This window comes from Camelus bactrianus, chromosome 30, assembly GCF_048773025.1.
Source record: "Camelus bactrianus isolate YW-2024 breed Bactrian camel chromosome 30, ASM4877302v1, whole genome shotgun sequence".
Classification (NCBI taxonomy): domain Eukaryota; kingdom Metazoa; phylum Chordata; class Mammalia; order Artiodactyla; family Camelidae; genus Camelus; species Camelus bactrianus.
In genome coordinates this window covers 12058079-12073610 of record NC_133568.1, presented here as the reverse complement: position 1 = coordinate 12073610, position 15532 = coordinate 12058079, and the positions used below count along the sequence as shown (strand labels likewise).

At 34.1% G+C, this 15532-nt stretch overlaps 1 protein-coding gene across 2 annotated transcripts in view; it reads right to left on the bottom strand.

Annotated features, from left to right (window-relative positions):
- Window positions 1–15532, bottom strand: part of SMAD4 (SMAD family member 4) — a 48025-nt gene that overhangs the window by 8189 nt on the left and 24304 nt on the right. For both annotated transcript variants that reach the window (XR_012503289.1, XM_074355225.1), the window contains exons 8-10: window positions 14185–14235; window positions 9877–10060; window positions 8519–8687 (exon numbers count right to left, since the gene is read on the bottom strand). Coding sequence is in view for 1 of the 2 variants with exons in the window: in XM_074355225.1 (XP_074211326.1) it covers window positions 8519–8687; window positions 9877–10060; window positions 14185–14235 (404 nt within the window). In the remaining variant the exon portion in view is untranslated. The remainder of the gene's footprint in view (window positions 1–8518; window positions 8688–9876; window positions 10061–14184; window positions 14236–15532) is intronic.

The window sequence follows — 15532 nt, the reverse complement described above, 5'->3', positions numbered from 1 at the left end:
TACTCAAAATGCATAGCTTGATTCAGCTCTCAGAAGAAAATTACTTCACAATTAAAATTGTTTATGTGGACTGTAACTGCTAGTTCACATTTCACTATCAGGGCAGTCTGGCTGCCACAGGTCTCTGTGTCCTTTATCTAGAGTTCAGTGCGGGTCAGCCATCACTGTCCTTGTGAAAAAGCACACATCTGTGTGAAATGAACAGTTAAGAAAACACCCCACCCTTTCATAACCAAATTCCCGAGAGTTTTCTTTAGGCTGAATTGATTGCCTCGGTCACGTGGCCAACGTCTTTTCTTTATTATTCTAGCCATTTGGAAGAGTGAATAAAAGGCATTGTCGCCATATTAGAAAACAACATTTCTCAGAGACGCACAGTTTAGTCCATCGAAGCAAAATACCATGATATTTAGGACTCATTTTAAAATACTTAAGAAACAAAGGAAGAAAACAGTCCAAATCTTTAACTACTGAATCTCAGTAATGGATATATGGGATTCATTAACTAGTTTGTACTTTTCTCTAAACTCATGATTAAAAAAAAAAAGCTTAGCTTTGATCCTTTGATCACTGATATCTGCTACTTATATGGGTTAAATTTCTTAACCTCTCTGGAGCCTCAATTTTCTTACCTATAAAATGAGAATACTAAGTATACATAGGGTTGTTGTAAATTTGGCATGTTATACAGTAAGCGGTCAATAAATGTTACTTATTATTTTGTTTTTGGCCTCCCATGTAGCCATTTACCTTTCAGGAGGGGTTAAGGAGTTCATAAGCAGTTTCAGTATTCTTTATCAGCTGTGCCAAGGGCTGGCATAGTAAGGAACGGGTTGTCACTTTTATCCTTATCCTCATGAAAGTACCAAAATGTTCTTTCAATAAGCAAGAAATCATGGATGGTAAATCACCTTTTTTCCAGGAAAAAAACAACTTCCTAAAATAATGTATTTGCTTATATTTGCATTTTAAAAAGCCCTGGAAGGTTACAGAAGCAGAATGGTCGTCATGAGAAGTTGTAGGAAAGGAAGACAAGCACAGAATAGAAGCAAGGCGATTCAATGCACATTTTTAATATCATATGACTATCTGAACCATGTGACTATATTCCTTCTTCAAAGTGTAAATTAAAATTTTTAAAAAATCCTCCAAGTATGCACAGAATCCAAATATGAGCAAGCATAATTATCCTTGACAATAAAAAAAAAATCAAAGAATGCATAACATAGTAGTTTATCAGATAAACAAACAGGTCTGAAGCCCAAACCATTAGTTTTCAGATGCCTGAAAAAACTGTAAACCTTAGCCACGGTATTCACATGAACCATGTGAGCAGACAACAACAATAAACAAAACCCTCTCCAAACAGCAAATCACAAGGCTATTTACTTATTTTTCTACTCCATGCCTGTCTTCTGGCATCAATGAAGGCAAAACTTATACTATCCCGTTCTCTGAAGAGACAGGATTTGTCAAATCGTGTAGGTATTAACTGGCCAAACCACCAGTCCTAAAAGGCTTCAGGAGAGAAAGCATGACAAAGTAAGGTCTGGAAATCAGAAATCTCACAATGCCCAGAACAAAAACCATCATTTTTTCAAGATTTCCCACGAATCCACTTGCTTCTGAACTTTCCCACTGGGCTCTGACCTCTCAGAAGGCATCACAAGCACAGTACAAAGCAGGGACTCAAATATGGAAAAGCCAAACAGCTGTACAACCACTTTTTTTTTTAAGGAAATTAATAAACTTTTTTTAGAGCAGTTTTAGGTTCAGGATAAAATTGAGCAAAAAAGTAAAGAGAGTTCTCTATCCCCACTCAAGTACAACTTCCCCCACTATCAACATCCTGCACCAGTGTTACAATCTGTTACGACTGAGGAACCTACACTGACACATCAGTATCACCAGAAGTCATCGTTTACATTAAGTTTCACTCTTGGTTTTATAAATTATACAGGTTTACACAAATGTATAATGACACGTATCCAACACTGCAGTACCATTCAGAACATTTTCAATGCTCTAAAAGTCCTCTGTGCTCTGCCTGTGCATTCTCTCCTCCTCCCTTAACCCTGAAAACCATTGATCTTCTTTTTTTTGTATGTGTGACTGCCTTTTTTTAAGATATTCACTTTGTTGCCATGTTCTGGTGGTCTGGAACACAAGAGCAATATCTCCAAGGTAACCTCATTAACATAACAAAAGACACATTTATCACTCTCATTATTTAGGAAATTCCAAGAATTTTAGGACTCTGAGCCAGAAATGGGGATGAAGATCAAATATATGCTTCTATTATCTCACACTTGATATGACAAGTTTTGGGGCTTCTTTAGGAGTTAGATGTTTGTTCAAATCCATTGACAAACCACTGATCTTCTTACTGTCTCCATAGTTTTGCCTTTTCCAGAAAGTCATTGTTAGAATCATACAGTATGCAGCCTTTTCAGATTGACTTCTTTCACTTAGTAATATTCATTTAAGGTTACTCTACGTCTTTTCCTGATTTAATAGCTCATTTCTTTTTAGTGCTGAATGATGTACCACAGTTCATTCATCCATTCACGTACTGAGGGACATCTCGATTGCTTCCAAGTTGTGAGTAAAGCTGCTATAAACAACTGTGTGCAGGTTTTTCTGTGGACATAAGTTTTCAATTCATTTGGGTAAATATCAAGAAGTGTGACTGATGGAGCATATGGTTAGAACATGTTCAGCTATGTGAGAAACTACCAAACCGTCTTCCAAAGTGGCTGTACCATTTTGCAATCTCACCAGGAATTAATGAGAGTTCCTGCTGCTCCACATCCTGGCCAGCATGTGGTGGTGTCAGTGTTTTGGATTTTGGCCATTCCACTGGTACGAAGTGGTATCTCACTGTTGTTTTAATATGCAATCTCTAATGACCTATGATGTTGAACATCTATTCATGTTTACTTGCTATCTACACATCCTATTCAGTGAAGCATCTATTCAGGTCTTTCGCCCATTTTTCAATCAGGTTGTTCGTTTTCTTATTGTTGAGTTTTAACTGTTTTCTGTATTTTCAATATTAATCCTTTATCAGATGTATTTTTTGCAAACATATTCTCCCAGTCTGTGGCTAATCTTTTCATTCTCTTGACACTGCCTTTTGTAGAGCAGACACTTTTAATTTTAATGAAGTCCAGCCTATCAACTGTTTCTTTCATGGATCATGCCTTTGATGTTGAATCTAAAAAGTCACTGCCATACCCAAGATCACCTAGGCTTCTCTCACATGTTATCTTCCAGGAGTTTCATGTTTTACATTTAGGTCTTTACAACCACTTAAAATTTTTTTAATCATCGTTAACTTGTATGGCCCATATATAATCTTACTATCTTGGAGAAGTGAATAAAATTCACTTATAAATTCCCAGGGTACCCCTGACCCCATCATGAGTCATTAAAAATAACCAACAGATCTCCAAACATAGGTTATTTACGACATGTTATAAACAACCACAATTATGATTGTCTTAACCTAAATCCATGCTAACACTGGCAGCGCATATTGTCAGTAACCACAAAGATGAAATTTTAAAACATTATGACTTATCTGCAGATGAAGTAAAAATGACTCATTAAGCACCTCAGCAAGTCTTCTTTCCACATGAGTTATTTATGTAATTACAGTGCTCACAGCAGAAGACACACTCATTGGCTATACTGCTAACTGAAACCTGGGCTGCCTCCTCACTGTACACTCTGTCGACCCTAAAATAGACTTCATCGTTATACTGGATGGTAAGATTAAAGCTTTCATTGAAATGCAACCATCCTCCTTTCACCATCTGACTGAGTTGTTAATAAGGACAATTCAAAGTAACCAAAGGTTTTAAGTATTTTCTTTGGCTCAGATTCAAAAGCTATTTCTGATCACTATCCCTGAGTTTATCAACAACTTACCTCTGCTTTCATGTATTTAAACATGTTTCCTATTTATTTCATTTATTTAAACATATCAGTTTATGATTTAACAAAGGTAAGTGTGTTATAAGCTTCACTGACAACATCTTTAGTACATTCTCTTTCAACCAGGAGTCAAATTTTGGCATTTTTCTTTTGTAAGGCTTAATTACAACACTCTGTTTGAATCAATACCAAGAAACAGTAATTCAGAAAAGAGAAACAGATGATTGAATTGGTATATTGAACATCTGAACATAAGACTTCATTAAGGACTTGCTAGGTTATCTGACCTGGAGGTAAGAATCATGATACATAGTAAGTAACTGGGAATAAATTAAAGTGGAGATCATAACCTTCAGCTTAGCCCACCTGTGGTTTAGAAGCAGTGACTGCCCCCTACCCCTAGCATATTATGTGTTCAAAAACAAACCTGACTCAGCATCACCAGAGAAATGCAAACGAAAAACCACCAAAACAAGATATCCTCACACTCACTAGGATGGCTAAAATCAAGAAGATAATAACAAGTATTCACAGACTGTAGAGAAATTAGAACCTTCATACACTGTTGATGGAAATGCAAAATGTACAGCCACTGTGGAAAAGTTGGCAGTTTCTAAAAAGTTACAGAGAATTACTTTATGATCAAGCAATTCTACTCCTAGGTGTATACCCAAGAGAAATGAAGACACACATTCAAATAAAAACTTGTACATGAATATTCATAGCAGTATTATTCATAATACAGCCAAAAAATGGAAACTCATATGTTCATCAACTGATGAACGGACAAACAAAACGTGGTATGTGGAATATTATTCAGCCCTGAAAGGAATGGAGTACAGATATACGCCACATGGATGAAGCTTGAAAACATGCTTGGTGAAAGAAGTCAGGAAAGCCCACATCATGTGATTCCATTTATACAAATTGTTCTAGGTGGCAAATCCACAGAGAGAAAAAGAAGAGTGGCTGTCTAGGGCTGATGGGTATGGGGGTTAGGAGGTAACAGCTAAAGGGTACAAGGCTTCTTTCTGGGGTGATGAAAATGTTCTAAACTTGACTGTGGTGATGGCTGCACAGCTCTGTGAATATACTAAAAGCCACTGAACTGCACACTTTTAATGAGCAAATCACGTGGCATGTGACTTGTGTCTCACCGTCTCCATAAAGCTGTTAAACCCTGAGTGCCTGGTGCTTAAGCAACACAAATGGAGCAGGCCTCACTTCTGAAAGCAAAGAACGGTGCCAGTTAGAGAGAATTCCAAAGTTTGCTCCATTTAAAACTGCCATTTCATTGCATCAGACTTTCGTAAGTGTAAGATGACTGCTAGGTCATGAGAAGCAGGAAAAAAAAAATCAACATCTTAGAAGGAAAAAAAATTTACTCCCAGCTTCTTGGTTTATAAAAATGAAAGAATGTCTCTCCAAACCTATGTTTTCCTTATTTTAAATAAAGAAGGAAAAAATGTGTTTGTGTGTATATACATGTGTTGGGCAGGAGGGGCCCCCACGTGGATTCCCTAGTGCACGGGCACTCCTCCCAGGGGCTCGTGTTATCTTGCACACAATCCACCCCAGCAACGTCATCTCTGGTGAGAATCTATCTGACAACCTAAACAGTAATACACAGATCCTTTAGTAACTGCTGCCCAAAATACTAGTAAATGAAGAAAATGGTTATATTTAGGATATACTCACATCTCTTTCTGACTAATAAGACAACTCTTCTGCAGAATACTATACTTGGTTAAGAGAAATAATTATTTTTAATTCTTAGTTAATACAACAAAAATGCGATGTTTTTCAGTCCACTAAAATGTCCCACAAGATAAGTTATTTACTGTTCATGGCAGAAGACTGAGATTACTATAAAACCTATCCATGATAGTGGTTTATCAAGTGATGACATGCCACATATCTTGGAGGCTTTTCAAGGACCATTTGTACTAAAACAGAGATATTACATTATTTAACAATCCTAGAAATTAACTATACAAGACTCCACATTTTCTAAGCTTAATATTTTAAATACTACCCCATTTCTGGTAAGTTGGTAACTACTATTGGATACAAAGTATATATTCAACACTGTAGTCCTCTGTCCATTCACTTCAAATTGCACAAGTAATACATAGACTTCCAATCAATATGGATGTGGAAGTTTGCATAATCACCTTCTCTCTCTGCTCCAAACACAAAGGCTAGAAAAACTATTAAAAGTAGGTATCTTCCAGGCCAATCACAAAATTCATATGGAGATCCAAGCACCTGGCAACAGCCAATATAACCCTGAAAAGTAATGAAGTTGGAGAGCTCAATTTCAAAACTTCCTACAAAGCTATTGTAACCAAGACAGAGCAGAACTGTCACAAGGACAGATAACACAGAGCAATGAAGCAGAACTGATGGTTCAGAAATAAACCTCAACCATTTAGATTTAACTGAATTTCAACAAGGGTGTCAAGATAATTTATTAAGGGAAAATAGTCTTTTGAACAAATGGCTGCTGGAACAACTGAATATTCTCATCCAAAAGAACAAATCTGGATACACAAAAATTAACCCAAAATGGATCAGACCTAAATGTAAGAGCTAAAATCATAAAACCCTTAGAAGAAAACATAGAAGTAACTCTTTATGACCTTGGATTAGGCAATAGTTTCTTAGATATGACACTAAAAAAGTACAAGCAACCAAAGAATAGATAGACTACATCAAAATTTAAAACTTTGGTGCTGCAATTCATTATCATTAAAGAACTGAAAGACAAGTCAAAGAATTGAAGAAAATATTTACACATCATGTATCTGATAAAGAAAAGATACCCAGAACATATAAAGAACTCTTACAACAATAATAAAAAGACAAAAAAAAAATTAAAAATGGAAAGATTTGAATAGACATTTCTCCAAAGACATACAAATGACCAATAAGCACATGAAAAGTTCAACATTATTAGCCATTAAGGAAATTTGCAAATCAAAACCACAATGAGACAGATACCACTTCACATCCACTAGGATGGCTAAAATTAAAAAGACAGATAAAAACAAGTATTGACAAGGATACAGAGAAATTGAAGCCCTCTATATACACTGCTGGTGGAAATGTAAAATGACACTGCCATTCTGGAAAACAATCTGGCAGTCCTTCAAAAAGTTAGACATAGAGTTACCTTATGATCCATCAATTCCACTTGCAGGTATATATCCAAGAAAATTAAAAAGTAACATCTACCTGAAAACTTGTACATGAATGTTAACAGCAGCATTATTCATAATAGCTAAAAAGCAGAAACAATCCATATGTCCACCAACTAATGATGGATAAACAAAATCCATCGTGGAAAGCAGGGACTGAAAACAGAAGGTACTTGGGGTTCCAAACATGAGGTGTAGGATGATAATTTGACTTCTTAGGGTAATATGAAAAGAGACAATAGATGGGCTCTCCAAGGGCTACAACTGGGCTCCTGCCCATGAATCAAGTGCTGGTAAATAGAAATGCATCTGAATAAATTCTTATCCATGGCAGAGGTAAGCATCAGAGAAACCTATGCAACAGGAATTAGATTCTAAGCATACCCGGGGATTAGAACTCAATTTCCTCAAGGGATAAAATTCCTCTACCTCCTAAATATAAGAAATGCTTCTGAGATGTGGGTCCCAGGGTGCCAGACTAAGGCAAAATTGTCCTACAGGGGGAAGCAATAACAGGGAGGAAAAAATAAAACGAATTCTCTTGAGACAAACTTGGCAACAAACATATATACATTACAAAGCACATAAGGAAATCCAGCACCATTTAAAAATAATAACAAAGCACAAAGAACTAAAACTCCTTGTGGAAAAACTAGAAAACACAAATAAAGACAATTCTGTTTGTATGGTAAACAATTTCCTGGGAGTAAGTGATGAGGTACAGTTAATTCCACTAACTTGCAATAGCTAACAAGGAAGATGTTTAGGATGACTATGAAAAATCTGAAACTAGAAATATATTTAGGCTATCTAATTATAACTATCCTTCCCTTTCAAAATGGTGTATGTTATAAACTAAAATTGAGATCAGTTAAATACCTAATAATTAATGAAAAACACGTCAGGCTTAATTTGCAAAAAGATATATAGTAAATAAAACTCATTTAATGCACAAAATAACTAACCTTAAAAAATGTGGGATTGAAGAATTTTTCATTTCTCTATTTTAATTTGAAAAGCTATTACTTTTAGAATTCCATTCCATAAAATCCTGAAGACTGGCTAAGATAAAATTCCAGAGTGTAATTTTTACATATTTTATATAAAAAGAATATAAATTTGGAGGTTTCACTCAGTATTTTCAAGAGCCTGTGTATTCCTCTAAAACATTTAACAAATTTGATAATAAAACAGTAGGGAATGAACTCAACCACAAAACTAGATAATCAATCGGGTCAATAAAAGTACCCAGGAAATGTGTTAATTTCTGATAATTTAATAAATAAAAAGACATTTTTACACTGCTCCCATCTCCATCTCAATTCTTTAAACAACAGAACTTTCCAAGTCTAAAATATGTGAATAAAATTGCAACTAACCTTTATATATGCGCTTGGGTAGATCTTATGAACAGCATCTCCAGGTGCACGCCCAGCTTCTCTGTCTAAGTAGTAGCTCTGTACAAAGACTGCGTGATCGCTAAGGCACCTGACCCAAACATCACCTTCACCTTTACATTCCAACTGCACACCTTTGCCTATGTGCAACCTTAGGAAGAAAAAGGGAATTACATTTCATTTTGGTAAGTATTTAAAAATAAATTTCAGCTCAGATTAAGTAACATACCTAATATTAAAAAAAGTTTAAAGAATAAAGGACATTACATAACACCATAATCAAAAGATAGCCACTGTCAACATTTCTATATGTTTCTCTCTTTTTTTTTTTACTATCTTATTCATATATAATAATGATGAGCATTCATATAATGCTTATTATGTGACTGGACCATTTAACATAAATTTTCACTTAACCCTCACAATTCAATTAAGATCAATTTAAAAATGTAGCTAATCATATGAGCCACATTTTAAGTGCTCAAAAGCTCCGTGTGGCTAGTAGTTACTATACTAGACAGCACAGATATAAACCATTTCATTCATCACAGAAAATTCTATTAGTGCTGGCTTAGCAAATAGACATTTTCACAAAGTCACACAGTGATAGAGCCAAGATTATGTACTCATGCATACACACATTTCCTTAAAGCGTTAAGATCATACAATACCTAAAATTGTGTATGTTTTCCTATAATATTTCATCTTAAGTATTTACCTTTGATCCTATCAACTTTTTATTAATATTTTAATGAATGCATAAAATGAAATTTTATTAAAATTTATTGAACCATTTCCCTTTTATTATCAGTCTTCCACTATAAGCAACACTTGTGGAAACATGTCTTCATTTTATACTATTTTCTTTCAATAAATTTTTAGAAATACTATACAATCAGAGGAAATATAAATTAGTTTTCAAATTGGGTCCCAAAAGGTCTAATTACTATTCAAAACACAGAAACCCCTTTAACTTAAAAAAAGACTGTGTTTTATCATATTTTAAATAACAAACATCCACAATTAAAGTGAAATGCTTCTAAGTTCTGAATTTTCATGGCAGTACGGTATAGCTCAATGGTAGAGCACATGCTTAGCATGCACGAGGTCCTGGGTTTAATCTCTAGTACCTCCATTTAAAAAATAAATAAATAAGTAAATCTAATTATTTCCCTCTACCCCCAAAATCAAATTGCTTAGTAAATATTTTTTTTAATTCTGAATTCCCAAGACAATCTTTATTCTTTTATCTATATTCAAAAACAATTCATATTGAAAAATATAACTTCAAATAAAAAACATACTATACTCAATGTTTAAAATAACTATACAATTAATACCTTGCTCTCTCAATGGCTTCTGTCCTGTGGACATTGGAGAGTTGACCCAAGCAAAAGCGATCTCCTCCAGAAGGGTCCACATATCCATCAACAGTAACGATAGGACAGCTTGAAGGAACCTTAAATGTCTCTCCTACTTGAACATCCATTTCAAAGTAAGCAATGGAACACCAATACTCAGGAGCTAAAGGAGATAAATGGGAGAGAACAGCCACTCAAGTGAGAAAGGTAAAAGGCTTTTACTTTCACTCCACACAACAAAGCTTTTAAGGGTAAAGGAAGGGGAGAGCACCTAAAAGAATTTGATTAAAATGACAATGCATTATAAAGCAGGCATTTCTATGTCTTCTGTTTTTCAGCTTAAGTACCTAGCATTCCTGAAACTCTGGTCATTTTTAAAATGTGGAATTCAGTTCTTACCTTAAAGTAGCCAATCAACAGAGAATTTAAAGAATGGAAGTAATTAGAATCATAAATTATTTAACCATGATGTTTCATCTGTCTGCACATAATATTATCTATGCAGTTTTTCAATTTGAACTTTTTAATTTTTTGGAACACACTGATTCTAATACATATTCCAGCGAAGTGTTCTTGAATAACATCAATCCATGGCTTATTTTCATAGATCCCTAACTGAGAGAAAGGGCATAACCAAGTCAGACATCCCAGGCCAGAGAGTCAAGGTTAATTACACCCCAACTACAGTTACTGTGAGAAGGAATTTTCAATTGTCTCTTGGATGAAAAGTCATTTGTCCCATCTGTAGTTTTAGTGAAGTTAATTTATGTCAACTACTACAATTTTAACTTTGAAAAGTGTTTAGTGTATTCATTTGAACAACAATAAGTGCTTTTAAATAATTTTAAATGATGGGGGAAAAAGAGCCACTATTTGGTTTGGTTTGCAAACATAGTTAATCAAGTATTTCTAATTTTTGTTTGAATACAGCAGTTATTACATAGAGCCCACACACATGGAAATTACGTGATTTTCCTTTTTTAACAGGTATTCATGGAGTCATCTAGGCATCGCTGTAGACACTACATACACAGCAGTAAACAAGGCAGCTATTGTCCCTACTCTCATGGAGATACAGACAGACAAATGAGCAAACAAATGACAAGGTAACTCATGTGCTAATAAATACTGCAAAGAAAATAAAACAGGGTATGGGACAGAAGATGAGTGGAAACAATACTTCAAACTAGATGGAAGGGGTAAAAAGTGAGACCTTATCTTAAAAAGTGAGACCTGAAAGACCATGCATCTATGTGGAGACTTGTGAACAGAACATTTCTAGAGGAATGCAAAAGGAAAAGCCCTAGAGTGGAAATGGGTTTGACATTAAGGGGGGAAAAGGGCAAGTGCCATTTATTAGAAAATGCAAGTTTTCTGCTGATAAATCATTATGCATCTGCATTTTACTGTGCTATTTATGAATTTTGACTGAACTCAAATTTGAAGCAATAAAATCTTCAATAATATGAAAAGATATTTAGAACGACCAAAAAAAAAAAAAGTTTTCCAAACCTCCCAAGAGATCTTAAAATGAAGTATGATTAATGCTCAAAATATACTAAAAACAAAAATTTGTAAAGTCTAAGTATCTACTTCTCAAAATGCTGTCAAGGAAGAAAGTACTTTCCAATGAAGTAATAAAATGGGCCACAGAAAGACTGTGATGCAAAAACTTAATAATTCAAATGTTTTGCCACACAGAAGAATCAACTAATCACATACACTTCTTTAAATTTTTTTTTTTATTAGAACATGAAAACTAGTGATATACTGAAGTGCCTTCTTAAACAGTTTTGAAATACTTACAAAGTTTTCCCTATAGTAAAATTCTTTATTAAAGACATCACATTATGCTATGGACAAGAAGTTTCACCAAGCGTTAACAGGCAGGTATTACACTGGTTAAAGCTAAAACTGAAGAGGTTGTCTAAGACAAGGTAACAATTACCTAATGTTTTGGAGGCAAAGAACAGAAATAGCACTTTTAAAAGGTCTTTAAGCAATCAGTCCAAACAGTAAATTTTGTTACAAATAATATGCTGAAGTCATTAATGTTTTCAACGCTGGTTAAAAAAATGAGATCCAAGAGGGAAGGTATAGCTCAAGTGGTAGAGCGCATGGTTCTCATGCATGAGGTCCTGGGTTCAATCCCCAGCACCTCCTCTAAAAATAAATAAATAAACCTAAATACCTCCCCCAACACACCAATAAATAAATACAATTAAAAAAAAAATGAGATCCAAAGACATGTGTTTCCTAGTTTACAATGAAGAACTCTACAGCTTCTCAAAACCAGCATCAACAGCAGGACAGAATTACTCAGTTTCAAGAGAGCTTTCTTAATGCTCCAACTCATCATTTTAGGAACAAGAAACTAAAAACAGCAACATCAGCAAGCACCCAACAGTCCCACTCTCTTTCAGATGAATCGCTGAATCCAAAATTGAGTCCAAATAATTAGCTAAATGTCACCACTCTCAACCCCACTCCCCCAATCAATCCTGATTACCCTCACTCCTGCAGAACACCTTCCACTAAGCCATATGAACACTGAGACCCCTCCCAAGATGCCAGGAGCCACTACTGACTGTCAAAGATGGGTTGAAGCCAGCAAAATTCTCATTCTTAAGACTCTAGATTTTTCCCTCTTATCACAATATATTAACACAAATTGAGGTTCTAATACAGTGATTTCGCATATATGATTTCAAAAACTAGTAAAATCAAACTACTAAACTTGACTGTTTAGGGATGCATTTATTGCTTTCAAAGAGCAAAAATTAAAATCCATAAAAAGCAGGAGAGCAGTTAACTCTGGGGGAGGAAAAGAAGTTTCTGACTCAGACAGAAAGCATGGGGTAGGAGAGTTTCGGGGTGCTGAAATGTTTTAATTCTCAGTCTAGGTGGTAGTTACACAGGTGTTGGCTTTAATGTTATTCATAAAACTGTATGTATACTTGTTTTATATACTTTTCTGTTTATTACATTTCTCAGTAAAAATGTTTATATAAAAGCAAGACCTCTTGACCCACAAAAAAAGTTTAAAACCACAAAATTACACAAATAACATATAGAAAATCCACTGAAGAGAATAATTTAATTAAAAAAAAATGTATGGTTAAAAAAAGTTTCTGTCCCATCAACAGCATTATTTCTCCTTATCAAAACATGTATTTGCCTCCTAAATGAACAAAAGTTAAAGTATCACATCTACTACTGGTGAGCATGGTAAAACTGGTTCTCACATTCTGATATGATCACTAAAGCAGTTTGGCCCTTTGATTCAGAAATTATTTAAATCTCCTAAATTAAAATATGAGAAGAGTTATAAGCATAAAGATCTTATCCTCCATATGTTTTTTTAAACAGCTAGAAGAAAAGCTGGAACCAATATAAATAGTAAATAACAGAACACTGTTAAAATTATGTAGATCTTTTTGATGAACTATAAGTCATCTTTAAATTGATTATTATGGTTACTGTAGTTACATTTTTTAAAATCTTTATTGGAAATATACACCAAAATATTTACATACAAAATGACTATATATGATTTCCATCAAAATAATAGGTGAGGGTATAAAAAGTAGGTGAGGGTATGAATGAAATAAGACTGACCATTAGCCGATAACAGTTAAAACTGACGAATGAGTATAATGAGGGAGATCTACAGTATTTGGTATATGTCAAAATTCTTCATAATACAACAAGTTCTTTTTAATTAGGGGAAAAAATTAAGGTTATGAGTTGAAACTATATATCTGCATCTTTTTTAAAGCTAAGAAAAACAGATATAAGATGAAGGGAAGAAAACTAAATCAAAATCCTATGTTAGGGGACTTCAGTATCTTCTTTTACTTGCCAATTTTCTCTGTTTTATCATTTCCATAGTTTAAATCTACTTAGCTATTTAATTTACTCTTTTGAACATAATTTAATGCAAATAGTTTCTAAACTCCAGTTAACCAGAGAGTCCTGGATCTATCTTCTAAGACAGATACAGTGAATTATTTTTCTGTTCAGCATCTGCTTAAGATTCTTCCCTGGCTTTTTAAGCTACGGTATTATAGCTGTTCTACTTAGAAACCTAGTTTTCTTCTACAGCATATTTAGGTATTAAATGCATTTTAAAACTGGCATTTTGGTACTTTTAACTAATGCCACAATGATTATTGTTCTTATCTGAGAAGTTACTCCGCAATTATATTAAAACCTCTGTGTGTATACATGTTTCAATTACCATAAAGAAAAGCTAAATACAGGGAATCAATTTTGAAATACACTTACCAGGATGATTAGAAATGGGAGGCTGGAATGCAAGCTCATTGTGAACTGGCCCTAAAGAAAAGACAATAAAAATCCCATTTTTATTTATTAAAAGTTTTAGCACTGAAAAACTTTTAATAAGACTTACTTAAATATAACCATCATACCTTAGGTATTGTTTAGATCAAACGTATGCAATGTCTAAAAATTTAAAAGCTTAGTTTCTTTTATGATTTTAATAGGCAAATGACTCAAATTACTTTTGTGGATATTTAACAGAATATTTCAGTGCTATATTCCAAGTTAAACAATTAACAATGGTTATACATGCAAAATTGAATGTAAATTATAAATGAATTATTCATGTAACATGTAATAACTTATAACGTAATATATAATAATTCAAATTGTTAGATCCATTCCCAAAACAAGTGTTTATGGTTTATTAAATTAAGAATATTTACATACATTACATAATAGAACAGTAGCTAACAATTAATTGAGAGATTACCATGTATTAAGACATTATGCTAAACATCTCACATGAATTATTACATTTACTTCTTACAACACCTCTTGAGACAGACACTACTAGTATTACCCTTAATGCTCAGGGAGGTTAAATAACTTGCCAATGGTCACACAGCTAGTTAAGGGTCCAGACTTAGCACCCTTAACCACTATGCTAGCCGAGGTGGCCATTAAAAATGGTATTCTCTGAAGGCATGGAAAATAGTAACACAACTGTAAAAAAGTAGGATACAACAACATATATACAATATGATCTCCTCCTCCCCTAAATTTATATATATATATACATACACACACCCCTTAATATGACTGAAAGGAAAAATGTGACAAAGTATTACAAGTGGATATCTCTGGGTAGTAGGATTCTGGGTAATTTTTGTTTTCCTATTTACTCTTTTCTGTATTTTCCATATTTTCTTTGGTACTATTAATCTTATAATTAGGAGGGAAAGAGATTTAATACACACAAAAGATTTTTACCCTGGATTTTACTAAGCCAAATGAACAATGCTGCTATTCTGCCTAAAACTACAAGCTATGGTTGTCAGTAAGGCATCCCTCCCAGTCACAGGGTAGAGTAAAGACAGGTTCAACATCTGAGTGTCTATGATATGCTGAATACCATGGTGAGGGAAACCCTCAAATCCTGACACTCAAGGAGCTTCAATCCACTTACGATGGATATACAGATACAGATGAAATCTAAGAACATATACAAAGCAAACAAACAAATGAATGGCAATCAATGTGATGTTAATGCAACATCAGCAAACGAAGAAATAAAAGTATTTCATAAATACCAATCCTCTAAAACAAAGGTATGACAACGTAACTATGA